The sequence below is a fragment of the Monodelphis domestica genome, chromosome 8 (assembly GCF_027887165.1).
Source record: "Monodelphis domestica isolate mMonDom1 chromosome 8, mMonDom1.pri, whole genome shotgun sequence".
Classification (NCBI taxonomy): domain Eukaryota; kingdom Metazoa; phylum Chordata; class Mammalia; order Didelphimorphia; family Didelphidae; genus Monodelphis; species Monodelphis domestica.
The window spans coordinates 73,356,187-73,370,159 of NC_077234.1; the positions used below are offsets into that span (position 1 = coordinate 73,356,187).

Consider the following 13,973-nt stretch of genomic DNA (forward strand, 5'->3'; position numbering starts at 1 on the left):
TGCCATTTCCTTCTTCATTTCATTTTACTGATGAGGAAACTGAGGCAAACAAGGTTACCTGACTTGCCCAGAGTCACACAAGTAGTGAGGGTCTAAGACTAGATTTGAACTCAGGAAGATAAATATTCTTGACTCCAGGCTCTGTACTCTATCCACTGTGCCACCAAGGAGATGTTTCCTGGGGTTGATAGGGTTTGATTTGGACTTTGGATCTCCAGTGACCTGCTAAAGAACTTGTACCCAATTATATCCCAATCCTCCTACTCAGAGATTGCCACTCCACTGCCACCACTTCCAGAGACAGCCTCTGCCCCAGAGATGTTTGAGACACAGTAGCTTTTGTTTTTTATTCCTTCCTTTAATCTTAGGTGAAAGAGACATAGGGATTCAAAAATAAAAACTTCTCCCCTTCCCAGACCTTCACTGGCTTCCACACCCCCAGCCACCTCCTCTTCCCAGCAAGGGAAGAGAGAAAGGGACAGAGAGTAGGCATTTCATGCAAGAAAGGGGGAAAGTAGGGTATATGCCAAGCAAGGTGCTGGTCTCTTTCCAAATATAAATACATGTGTCAAAACTTGTGGAAAAACCACCACCACCACCATCACCACCACCAGCACTCCCACCCTCCTGGCCACTCTCTCCTCTCTCTGCTGATGTTTGGGGAGGAAGGTTGAGGAGAAGGTGGCATCAGGGCACTAGTAGGTTCTAGACTACTGCATTCGCTGAGCATGTGCCCCCCGAGCCTCCTGCTCTGTGTAGAACAGATGGCACTCGGGATCTCCTCGTATAGTGGGAGCCCCCTGGATCAGCTTGCCAGTATGAGGATTCACACACCAGCACTCCCCACGCTGTCCATTCAGAGACATCTTGCACTGGGAAGAGAAAAGAGGAGGAGGGAGCGATGAATGGAGGAGAATATCATCTTCAGCATCATCCATTAAGATTTTAAACAACTCTTGACTAAGGTTCTAAGGTTCATACAGCCTAGTGGTCAATGGATTCAACCACCCACCCACCCCACCTCCAATTCACCAAGTCTCATCACTTTAATACGGAATAACATGAGTAGATGTAATTTTGGGGTTAGGTTGTGTAGGAGGAAGACCAGCCAGGACAAGTCAGACTTATCACCTTCCCATCATTTTCTCACCTAGCTTCTCAACCTTGAAAGTGTCTCGGTCACCAGTCTGGTTAGATGGGAAATGGCCACCCATAGGGGCTAAGAACCATACCCTCAAATCCATCGTTACTTTCCTATCCCACCATAAGAAACAACGAGCAGGCTAATTTCTAAAAACTTGGAAAGAACTCCCTGGGATGATGAACAATGAAATGAGTGGAACCAAGAGAACATTGTCCACTGTTACAGAATTAATCCTGGAAGAATAATAAATTGTGAAGGTTACCAACAGGAAGGTGAAAACATGGAAGACTTCATTTGTAGGAACATGGCGGTGTCCCAGATGATACCTTCGGGATGCAGGGAGGGTGAGGAGGGGCTAGGACACTTGTGGATGGAATTTAGTAAGTAAATATGCAGAAAAGTAAACTAAACATAAGGGAGATTTCTGATTTCATTCATGCAGAATTTCCTTTTTCTTTGTATATGGAAATGCTTATTTCATTTAGTTTTAGAAAATTTGAAATGGGGGGGGAAAGACCTACTTTCTTATCCCTTCTCAAATACCCTGAGACCAAATGCCCACTTGCCTGTTTGAGGTTGTAGAGACCTTGCTTGTCACAGTTGGGGATGTGCAGGGAGTAGAGATGCTCCAGGGGCCCACGCTCATCTGGGAGGCGCATGGTAGAAATCCGCTCCAGGACCTGGTCCAGCTCCTGCTGGCAGGGGGTCTATGCAGGGCCAAGAAGGAAAGAGAGGAAGTTCAGAGAAGGGACAGAGAAAAAGAAGGCTGGGGGCGGAGAAGTTGTCTGCTGACCGACAAGGAGGGGAGCCAACTCCCACACGGCAGACAAGAGGACAAGTTTGAGTTCTCTCTCCCCTCCCTGGCCCTGCCACAGCTCGGGGAAATGCTTCTATGGACTAGAAAAGGACTGGGGTTGGGGAGGTGCAGAGACTTGGAAAAACCATTGGCAGGAAGAAATGACCACTGAAGAATTCGAATGGCTAACTGGAGCACCACTACATCTGCCCAGCAGAAGAGTAGGGAGATGTTGGGCAAAAGAACAGTCATTTGAATCCTACCTTGGGCATGTGCTATGCATGGGAATCTGTACAAATTAGTTAATCTAAGCCTCAGGTTCCTCGTCTGGATACCACATAACAGCACCCACATAGGAATATGTTGAGGTTCCAATGAGATAACGCACATGAAGCTCTCCACAAATGTTTAAGCACAAAATCAATGTTGAATGCCATTTCTAATGATCATATCATCAATCCAGGCCAGCCAAGGTGTCATTCTCCACTATCCCATAAGATTCTGCCATATTCCCAGATGGAGAGTGGCAGGATTAAGGAGAGGTCCTAAATGAAGTTCAGGTCTGAATTTGTTATCTTTGTCCAATCATTTAAGTCATGACCCATTTGGGGTTTTTTTGGCCAAAGAATGGTTTTCCATTTCCTTCTCCAGCTCATTTTACAGATAAAGAATTAGGGCAAATAGAGTTAAGTGACTTGCCCAGGGTCACATAGCTATTAAGTGTCTGAGGCAAGATTTGAACTCATTAAGATGTCTCCCTGAGTATGTGATTTGGGGTTTAGGCTTTTAAAAAAAATCAATCTATGGCAAAAATGAATAATATGGAAATAGGTATCAAATGACAACATTTGTACAACCTAGTAGAATTGCTCGTCAGCTCTGGGAGGGGGGAGGGAAAAGGGGAGGGAGAGAAAATGAATCATGTAAACATGGGACAATATTTTAAATAAATAAATAGGGAAAAAAAGATGCCTCCCTGATTCCAAGCCCAGTGCTCTATCCATTGCACCACCTAGCTGCTCTCAGATCTGAATATACATATATATCATGTGTATATACACATATGTACACATTCATATATATTATACACATATACATATCTTTCCCTGGTCTAATCTCAGAATCAAATAAAAATCATAGATAATAAGAAATGAAAAGGAGCATAGATTTAGAACCAGAAAGAACCTGAGAGCCATGGAGGTTGAGACCCAAAGTCCCATAAGGGACAAAGCAGCAGACCCAGGATCTGACCCCAGGTTCTGACTCCTTTCCATTACACACAATATATCTGATCAGTCTGCTATTATCCCATTTATGCAGGAAAGATAACTGAGGTCCACAGGGTGTCTTATCCAAGGTCACACTGTTACTAAAGGACAAAAAGATGGATTAGAACCCAAGTCTTGAGCTTCCTAGTACAAAACCATTTCCACAATTTTATCAGGCATACCATCCTCATGTCGTCTCCCTAACATTTTACTCAGAGAAGTTGAATTTTGTTAATGGATGCAGATTCTTATCAATATGAGCTCACACTCTACCACCCATCCCTCTCTCCCGCTGCTCTAACCCTGGTAGGAGGGGGGCGAAGTTTCTTGGTGTCTTCATGGATATGATGATGCATGTTGACTTTGCCCAACTGTCGGTGCTGCCCTATGACCTTCTCCCGGATCACTGCTAACTCCTTCATGCCAGACTTGTGGGGCTTCCGGACTCCACCACCCAGCACGCTCACTGTCCCATCCACATGGTTCTCTGCCAGTCCGCCATCTGAATCATCAATAGTGTCTAGAGGAAAGAAAAAGGGAAAAGGTGACTCTCAGTTTTCCCAACTTGTCTTCCAACTTTCATATATGTGTATGTTACTTTAAAAGGTGAGCAGATCACTATCCCCCTCCTCTTTAATTTCTGGTATTCTGACTAGATCTTCATCTGGAGTCTGTGAAGATATTTTCTGTCAAAATTTTAGTAACTGTATTTCAATATAATTAGTTTCCTTTGTGATTCTATACATTTTATTTTAGGCATTTAAAAACATTATTCTGAAATAGTCCTATGGCTTTTCCAAAAAGCCCAAAAGAAAAAATACCCAGGACATAAAAAACCATGAAGAATCTCTGGTCTTAGAAGATTACGGGGAAAGGAAGAGATGGTATCCCATTCTTAAAGCTCTCTGGAGAAAGCCATTCTAGGTTTTTTTCAGACATCAAAATCAGAAAATTCTGAATCATGTCTCACTTATATATTTTTCTTCCTATAATTTAAAAAGGGGTTAAACCCACCCTAGATCTTGTCTGAAAAAAATCTTGCTCAAAGCCCTCAGAAGAGCACTAGAATCATGGTCCTTCTCCCTCTAGAGTATGCAGGTTGAATAAAAGGAGATTATGTCTGAGAGATGTGTGGGAACAAGGAGAGATCACTCCCTCAAAAGCAGCCGTGGGGGTCTTTTTTGAATTCTAGCCCCTAATTCAACTGAATTTTTTGGACACAAGTAATGTGGGTGAAGAGGACACAGACTCAAGGATAAACAGTTCTAATGGGAAGACAACAAAGAACCAAAATTACTTGGGGGGGGGGTAAGCAGGGACAGTCATGAGCAAAGGGAGAAAACCCAAAGAGCCAAAGAGAAAAATTAGAGTTGTCAAGGACCTCAGATGTCCTTTCCGCCAGCATCCTGAGGGAAGAAGGATTCTACCACAAGTCCTGAGAGATGTTGCTATAGTTTTCCCTTAAAGATCTTCCTAAAAGGTCACTGTACAATTTTTCTCCCCAACTCCCTCCTAACCCTTGAGATTGGAAAGGTTGCTCCTCATGTCTAATTGAAACATTTCCTGTCCCAATTCAGTCACTAAATGGCAAGGATGCTCTCTGAGGTGTCACTGACTAATCCAAAGGGAAATAAAGTTGGGGGGGGGGGAGGAAGGAGGTGAGAACAGAAAACAATTTCCTTTTACACCATTCACTTTCATTTCTAAATGGAGGGGAGCAAGCAAGTTTCTTCTCTATCACCTGGAGTGGAAGTAGCCCATGTCCCAGTCTGTCTTTCACCTCCATTGCTCTCTCCTATGACCCCTCTAAGTCTCCACTGAAGTCTAAATTTATACAGAACAGGGGGGAAGAAGATGATGACTTGATTTATAACCCGTTATCATATCACCTGGACTACTGAGCCTGAATGAACCCAAAGGAACAGTTTGACAGAGAACAACATTGCAGTGTTTTTAGGGGGTACCTCATTTGTGAATATCACCCACCAACTGGTCAAGGCTCTTGTAGGAAAATATTTCAAGGCTACAGAGGTAGTGCAAGACTTGACTACAGGAGTCAGTGAATAGAACACATTCCCCAATGCAGTACTCAACATTGAGCAAAGGAAATAACTTTGTGTGGCCAATTGTTCTGAGCACACCCAGGTTCTAGAATCCAGGACCCATCCCTCAATGGTTCCATGACTGTTGTGAGCAAATTCATCCCCTTACCATGTACAAAGGAGCTAGGCTGTGCCTGTTCTTCTCTGGTTACAGTAAAGAGGAAGGATGTGGGGAGTTGTGGGGAAAGAGAAGAGAGCAATATATCCTAGAATCATGGTAGTACAGCATGGTAAAAAGGGCACTGGGAATCTGGAGACCTTGGTTCTGGTCCTGACCATGCCACTCATCAGCTACATGACCTTACTCAGTTTTCTCACTAGTAAAATGAGTGGCTTGAACGAAATAATCTTTGGTATTTCATGATTCCATATTGTGCTTTATATACATTTATTTTATTCATTGATTATTCATTGATTTTTTATTTTTTTCATTGATTTATTTTATTGATATTTCATTGATATTTATTCATTGATTTATTTTATTTATTGATTTATTCATTGATAACTGAGTGAATTCAAGAAATTGTCTTTTTCTGGGAGGGGATCATGGGAATACTGAATGCAAGATGAGAATAAGGTAAAGATGGAAAAGATGGAGAGAGGGAGAGGAATGCATCTCATAGAAAATATACCTCCCTCATTTTTATATTGCTATTATTTACAATGATTTATGATATTATATATCAATAACCAATTAAACTTGCTTTGCAACTGTTTTCAGTTAAATAAACTTACTCTCATAAAATACCAAGTTATAATTCGCTCCCTCTCAGTTTTCATCAGGATGCTTTTTATATTCATTTCCATTTATTTTTCTTCGTACAGGGTCATAGTCAAGACTTTTCTTCAACTTCAGCCCTTCAATGAGGACAGAAGCCCTTCAGTGCCTCTGTTTTTGCTTCTGAGGGGATCAGTGAAAGGACCTTGTACCCCTCTACTCCTCCCCTCTTAGTGCTCAAACTGGCTCTAAATTCCCAGGGCATTCTAAAGTCAGACAGTGCATGATTTGACAGTAAATCTGCCAGAAGTAACTTGGGGATATGCCTGAGCAAGGCCCAAAAGTCCTCCATGCAAAATGTAAGGAATAACAGCCCAGCCCAGCCCCCTTCCCCTAGTCCAAACAGCAGGATGGTAGTAAGGGAGCAAGTCAGAACTTTCCACCAAGAACACCCTCTTGACAGGTCCCAACAAGAAGTCAGCTTTGAAAGAGAAATCATTTTGATGGTAGGCTTTTTTGCCCTTCCAGGCACAGTTTCTTTTTAGCCTTCCCTTTCCTTCTCAATCACCTTTTTTCCTATTTATGCCTCCAATGCGCATCTGAAAAATCTCTCCTTTTTAACTCTTTACAAAGAAATTCTGAGAAAAGGACTAGACATAGTCAAAAGACCTGAAATGGAGTCATCCACATCAGTCACTTCTTAGCTGATTCAAGCCTCATTTTCCTTATCTGTAAAATGGAGATTAGCTGGGCTCTATCTCCATTTGACTCAATTGTTTGACAAAAGGTATTTTGTGAACTATAAAGTACTTAATATGTGTATTTTTATATTGTCTATTTTAATACCACTTTAATTTCAGGACATATAATTTCCTACCTCCCTTACTCATTCATGTACCATCGTTTGTTTAGCCATCCCCTCATTACCAGTTTTTTGCTACTATAAAAAGTTCCATTATAAATATTTTTAATTCTTTGGGATATATGACTTCTAGTGGTATATCTGGATCAAAGGATATAGATATTTTAGAAATTTTCCTAGTATAAACCTAAACTGTTTTCCAGAAATGGTTGGATCAATTTAAAATTCTATCAGTAGTCTGCTAACGTGCCTGTCTTTCCACAGCTCCTCCAACATTAACTCTTCCCATCTATTGTCATCTTTGCCAACACACTGGATATAAAAACATCAGAAAGTCAGTTGTTTCGATTTGTAGTTCTCGTTATTACTGATTTGGAGCACATAGTTTAAATAATTTGTAATTCTTCTGAGAACTATTTGCCATTCAATGATATTTGATGCAAAGGTCCCATCTTCTCATTTCCTCATCTAGTCTCCTTCCTGCCCACAATAGTTGGTTTCTCTTCTAGTTTCATTGATCACCCAATATTGTGATCACCTTTTTTCTTTTGATGGTTAATAATCCTCATCCTTGACATAGATTTGAAAGTTTTCTACTCTGATTCTCTTCCAATTTTTTTAAAGTAAAACAAACTTTAATATTCAATTCATATATCCGTTACTATGGCACATTGTATAAGCTTTTGGTTTAAACTCCATTACTACCAAACTGCTTTCCAGTTTTTTTATTTAAATTATTTTATTATGAACTTAACAATCATCCTGTCCAATTTTCTCAGCAATTCTTATCAAGTAGGGAATTTTCTAAGAACTTACGTTCTCAGTTTTATTGAACACTATTATTGAGTTTGATGGTTTCCAATTCTTCCATATCTAATCTTTTTGACAGATGCACTTTTCTATTTTTAAACCATTTTGGCATAAAATATTAACATTACTGACATTGGCTGTGATGTAGAGAACAAGACCTTGGTATACTGAATGACTTCAGTGGATTCTCAGGCATAGCTGTGGCAGAACAATGGAATGATATACTAATTTAATAATAATAAATAATACGAAGAATGCTAATAGCTTATATTTTAAAGTACTTTTCAATTCATTATCTAATGTAATTAAAAAAAAAAACCTTTACCTCCTATCTTAGAACCAATACCAAGTATTGGTACCAAGACAGAAGAGCTGAAAGGACTAAACAACTGGGGTTATATGACTTGCCCAGAGTCACACACCTGGGAAGTGTCTGAGGCCAAATTTGAACCCAGGACTTCCTGTCTCTTGTACTGGCTCTCTATCTACTGAGCAACCTAGTTTCTCCCTAATGTAATTTTTATGACAACTTGACACTTAGGAGTCAAGAAGAATGAACTAAAAATTCAGCAAGAAAGGCATTGCAAAGTGCATTCCCTAAAGCTCCTGTACTTTACTCCTCCAAAATCCACTTAGACTATTTAATCTTATTTTATATGTGGTTCTAATATGCCTGATTTTCTACTTCTCCATTCCACCACAGAATAGAAAGAGCAAATGAAATAAGGGAAGGAGTTTTTTTTTTTTCCATGACAGGGGCTGGTTTTTATCTTTCTTTGTAGGCCTGGCATTTAGCACTGGGCATTTAATTTAATTAGCATTTAATAAATGTTTACTGACTGACTGACTCCAGAAGAAGAACCATTGGTCACAGTGAAAGGGAAAAAGGGGAGCTCAGATGAAAGACAGTGCATGAAAAGCACTGTATTAGAAGAGATCAAATCTTGATTTGAGTCCCATATCTGTTATTTAATACCTGTGATACCTGCTTTCAAGTCACCTCACTTCTTAGAACCTCAGTGTCCTCATCTGTAAAATGGAACGGCTGGACTAAATCTTTAAAGTCCCATTAAGTTCTAAATATGTAAGCCTGGGAGGCTAAAAACCATATATGATAGAATCGCCTTATAGGGTAATGATGAGCCTTCTTCCATTGTATTTAAACCTGGCTATCAACTGCAGCTAAGTATTCCTCCAATCTTTCTATCTTGTAAGTAAAGTATGCAGCAGAAAGAAAATGCACTCATTTCGGATCTGGGCTAAGTCCAAAGGTAAAACTGGGATTCTCTCATCCTTGTCCTATAAGGTTCTGAAAGATGGAAAAAACAAGTCAAAACTTGACTCAGAGTCTTTGAAGTCCAACTTCCCAAGTCAGGGCAGCTCATCCTTAAAGCATTGAAGTCAACCATCATAATCAACCAGAAAAGGACAGTGAAGAGCAATCTTAGAAAAGGAAGACCTCCTATCAAAGAAGCCCTATTCATTTACCAAAGGTGGAAAGATGGCAGGAAGCAGAAGAAGGAAGAACTGGGCTGAGTAACTTCAATAACTTCCAGGAATGAAATAAAGTATATATAATATATAAACCTTTTCATTCTGTCTTAGAATCGATACTAAGTAGAGTAGTAAGGGCTAGGAAATTAGGATTAAGTGACTTGTCCAGGGTTATAAAATTAGCAAGTATCTGAAGCCACATTTGAGCCTAGGGCCTCCCATCTCCAAACCTGGCTCTCCATCCACTTGAGTCATCTCCCTGCTCCAAAATGAACAATTGTTAACTGAGATCAGCACATAACCTCATACTCTCTATCTCCATAAAGCACTCCATGGCATAACCATACAGGCCTCATAGGGAAATTCTAACTCTCCATTGCTCTTGTCATGGTAGAAAAAGAAACACGATTCTTCTTTCCTTTGGGCATCACCAATAGGTAATCTGTAGAGGACCACAGTGGGAGATCCTCAGGCTTTAATATTTAATATTTTAATATCTGAATATTTCCCAGCAATAGCACCTCAAATTCCTCCTCTATTAACCATCCGGCAAGGAAAACTAGAGAAGGATATAGGACTAAAAGAGAATGAAGAAGAGGCTCAAAGAGTGGGACTCAAAGGGGAGAAGAGAGAGCAGGGGCATCTCCCCTATCCTAGAAACAGAGTTTTTGTTGTTTTATAGAAAGAACCCTTTGTGCACCTCAAACTCCTGCTCTACTATCCTTACAGCAAGGAAAACCAGAGGGGGAAATGGGGCTGAAAGAGAAAGAGGATGGGGCTCAAAGAATGGAACTCTAGGGATCACTAGTTATTGGGAGAATCCTAGAAATGATGAAATCGAAAGACTTTCAGAAGTCTATTCCTCCCCCCCCAAACAAATCTCTCTCCACAAAGGAAATCCACTGTCTTCATTTCCTTAGGTATAACTTCACAGTCTTAGATTTGGAAGAGATTCTAAGATAATCTAGTCCAACCACCACCTTAAGATGAAGGAAAGTTCTTCCATAATATCCTTGCCATATACAATAGCAATCAGTAAGTCTTTATTAAGTATCTATTCTATAGATATTTAATAGTATCTAAATAGTTATATATATATACATAGTATATATATATATATATATGTCATATATATAGTATCTATATAGTTATAGTAATAGTTAGTCCCTGGCAACCGAAATATAAAAGCAAACTAGTCCCTGCTGTCTCAAAGCTTCTGTTCTACTCGGAAGTTTACTAAACTGAAACATTTTTTCATATCTATCTATCTATCTAGTGTGCTAACTATATACAAAAGATACAAAAAGACTGAGTATATATATTTCCTATATATTACAATCATAGGATCCTAGGATTCTAGATCAATGGGATTCCATTATTTTCTTGTAGAATATAAATTTTTTGAGAGCAGGATCTAAATCTATAAGATGTTGATCATTTTCTAATAAATTATAAAGCCCTGGAGAGTGGGAACTAGCATAATTTTGTATCTGTATCTCCAGCACTTAAAACAATGTCTGGTGTTTATCAAGCTCTTTTTGAGGCTGTGAAATGCTTAATGTATATATTCTCATTTGATTCCCTGAACAATTCTGTGACTTATGTATTACAGGTATTATTATCCCCATTTAATAGTTGAAAAAACTGGCTCAGAGAGGTTATAGGATTTGCCCAAGATTGTACAATTAGAAAATGTCAGAGACAGGACTTAAACCCAGCCTCTACTCTGACTTCAAATCCAGCATCTGAACTTTGCCAGCATATATGTGTATTTGGCTAGCCTCTGCTGTTCAGTTTCCAGTGGCAGGATGCTTCTTGACTAACAAGACAACTTATTTTATCATTGGGTAGTTCTAACTACTAGAAAGTTCCCATATTAATCTAAACGCTTTCTCTCTGTGACTTCTACCCAGTGGTCCTAGTTCTTCTACCTAAAGAAATGCAAAATAATTCTGATGCTCAAATATCTGAACTGTACTAGCTACAGCCTTTCCATTCCTTCCTCTCATCCATACCCACACCTCACACATGTCTTCTATCTTCTCCAGGCTAAGGATCCCCAACTCTTCCAACCCAAGACAAAGTCCCTTTGTTCTCCAACTTCCTATCTCCTTGAGGGTAAGAACTATCTTTTGACTCTTTTTATATATATTTTGTACGTATTTTGTTTATTTAGCACAATTCCTAGTACACAGAAAGCACTTAATAAATGCTGAATGATTGATTGATTGATCATTTCTAATTATATATTGTCAATGTCCCTTCAGAAATAGGGTGCCAGAACTCTACAGAGTACTCCAGGTGTAGCCTGGACAGGGGACCAATATCACCTTCCTTGGGCTGGCCACTCTAAATCACTACAAGCTTAGATCACATTAATGTTTTTGGCAATGACTCCACACTATTGTTTCACCTGTAGTGTATTCTCTAAAGACTTCCCCATGAAAGGTTGACTTGGGATCCTCTCACCCTGTATTGATCCTGTTGCTTTTTTTAACTTAAGTTCAGGAGCTAGCATTTATGCCCTTTAGATTCCATCCATCCCTGTCAAAATCCTGCACCAATACTTACCTAATCATGATGAGGAAATGTCACTGAAGGGGGAAGGGAGAGGTGGGGCAGCTAGGTGTCCCAGTGGATGGAGCACCTGACCTGAAGACAGGAGTTCCTGGGTTCAAATCTGACCCCAGACACTTCCCTAGCTGTGCTCCTAGGCAAGTCACTTCATCCCAATTGCCTAGCCCTTACCACTCTTCTGCCTTGGAATCAATTGATTCTAAGACAAAAGATTAAAGTTTTATAAAATGAAGGAAGAGGGGAGGGAGGACAGGAAAGAGAGAGAGAAGGAAGGAAGGAAGGAAGGAAGGAAGGAAGGAAGGAAGGAAGGAAGGAAGGAAGGAAGGAAGGAAGGAAGGAAGGAAGGAAGGAAGGAAGGAAGGAAGGAAGGAAGGAAGGAAGGAAGGAAGGAAGGAAGGGCACTGAGTTCTTGAAATCTATTCCAATTAAGCACAAGCTCTGGTAGTTTTTACACCAAAGCAGAAAGCCTGTCAAGATAGGCCAAGCAATTAACTATCATTCAAGAACTAGTTTAGCTAAAGTCTTAGAAGTTTACCAATTTGTCAGGGCAAGTAGTAGTTGGCATGGACATATTGGGCTGTATTTCTGGGGCTTATATAGGATAAATTTGGGCCCCATGGCACCTGAAAGGCTCCAATATACCTGCCACATCTTTGGCAAAGTGTTTTGGTCCTGCTGCAAAAAGTTTTCAGATCTTCCTCCTCCTTGAGGCGGTGTGTGAGGAGTAACCATCATGGAATAAGAACAGATTTCCCATCATTATCAGACCAATCATCTATTTTTCTAGTCTACATTTCAAGATTTTTCTCTCTCTTTTGTTTTAGATTGCAATTGTACTATAATCTGTTTTTTGCTATCTTTCTTAAACAGCAAATATCAAAACTAAAGGGAAACTGTAATGGTCAACTAAATAAATCAGTCAAAAATTTTATTCTGCCTAAAGTAAGGAGTAAAATGCTATACACAGGACTATGACCAGGTGGAAATAATTGAAGACATTCCAGCTGAGTGTGAAAGGACCTTGATCAATGTAAATGTCTTTAATAAGCCACTAGATGAACAAGAAGTGATATTGTACAGGAAAAGTGCTCAGATTGGCAGAGAAAACTGTACCACATTCTCTGGGTTGTCTCCAAAATATCAAGTTAGTTTTCACCTGCAGAGGATTCAGAGGATCCAAAGAAGTCAGGAACAAAGTCCCTGAGGTGGTGTTATTTAGGGAAGAATATCTTGCCTTGGGGCTTGACACTAGATCTCTTTCCTCCTATCCTTGACCAGAGAAGGATATTATGAGCTTCACCATAGGTTTTCTCATCTTCCCATCAGTGTCTACACTGGTAGCCAAGGAGGTGAATTCAAAACTCTTTTTCAAAGAGTTCAATAGAAAAAGACTAGAATACATCTACAGGGAACATCTTGAGGACTCCTGCAAAAGGACTTCCAGGACCTGTGAGTTCCCTCTTTGCAACATGAATTCCCTAAAGCTTAAGCCCACTTTCTTCTAGGCTCTGAATGAGGGAATAGGTCCCGGATTTGAGGGAAAATGTTTTACACAAGCTATTCTTACCATACTGCCTTCATAAATACTCCTTTCTAAAACCTACTTAAGTCTCACTGACTAATTGATAATCACCTAATAACTGTGGCAGAAAGCACGCCAGTGGGGACACACCACACAATGTTTGGAACTCCTTAGAAATAACCCTGGAACTTGAGGGGAGAATCATTAACTCTGCTCTGGGGTCCCAACTCTTCTACTAAGTGAAGTTGGGATAATCTCCTCAGAACATGAGCTACCTGCCTTAAAATGAAACAACCTTCATCGTCACCACCACCCACCAAATATCCCATCCTCAACTGACCTCATCCCATGCAGTTTCCACCACCACCCTTGTCTCAGACAGTTTCTAATATTCTCTCACTTTGTGGTGGGAGAGGAGAACAATTTTGGGAGACCTCAACACCTCTCCCAGTACTCATAAGACCCTCCCAGACGAGCAACTATCAAATTAAAAGGTAACATAATCAGAGATGAGGATGACTGAAAATCTGCTCATCCAACATATTTTCTCTTCTTTTTTCTTCTCCTTCAATTACTGACAGCTCTCGATACTGCAGTTTTAAAATTCCCAAGTCTCATTTAGGTAATTCTTCCCATAAATTTACCCTTGTTCATTTATAAAATTAACTTTGGTATCCTAT

The 13,973-nt window shown here is 40.0% G+C and overlaps 1 protein-coding gene across 1 annotated transcript in view; it reads right to left on the reverse strand.

Moving 5' to 3' along the window:
• Positions 1–337: 337 nt before the first annotated feature.
• IGFBP2 (insulin like growth factor binding protein 2) overlaps positions 338–13,973 on the reverse strand; it is a 38,526-nt gene continuing 24,890 nt past the window's right edge. The window contains exons 2-4 of the mRNA XM_001363767.4: positions 3,511–3,728; positions 1,711–1,851; positions 338–872 (exon numbers count right to left, since the gene is read on the reverse strand). Of these exons, the coding sequence (XP_001363804.1) occupies positions 711–872; positions 1,711–1,851; positions 3,511–3,728 (521 nt within the window). The 3' untranslated portion in view covers positions 338–710. The remainder of the gene's footprint in view (positions 873–1,710; positions 1,852–3,510; positions 3,729–13,973) is intronic.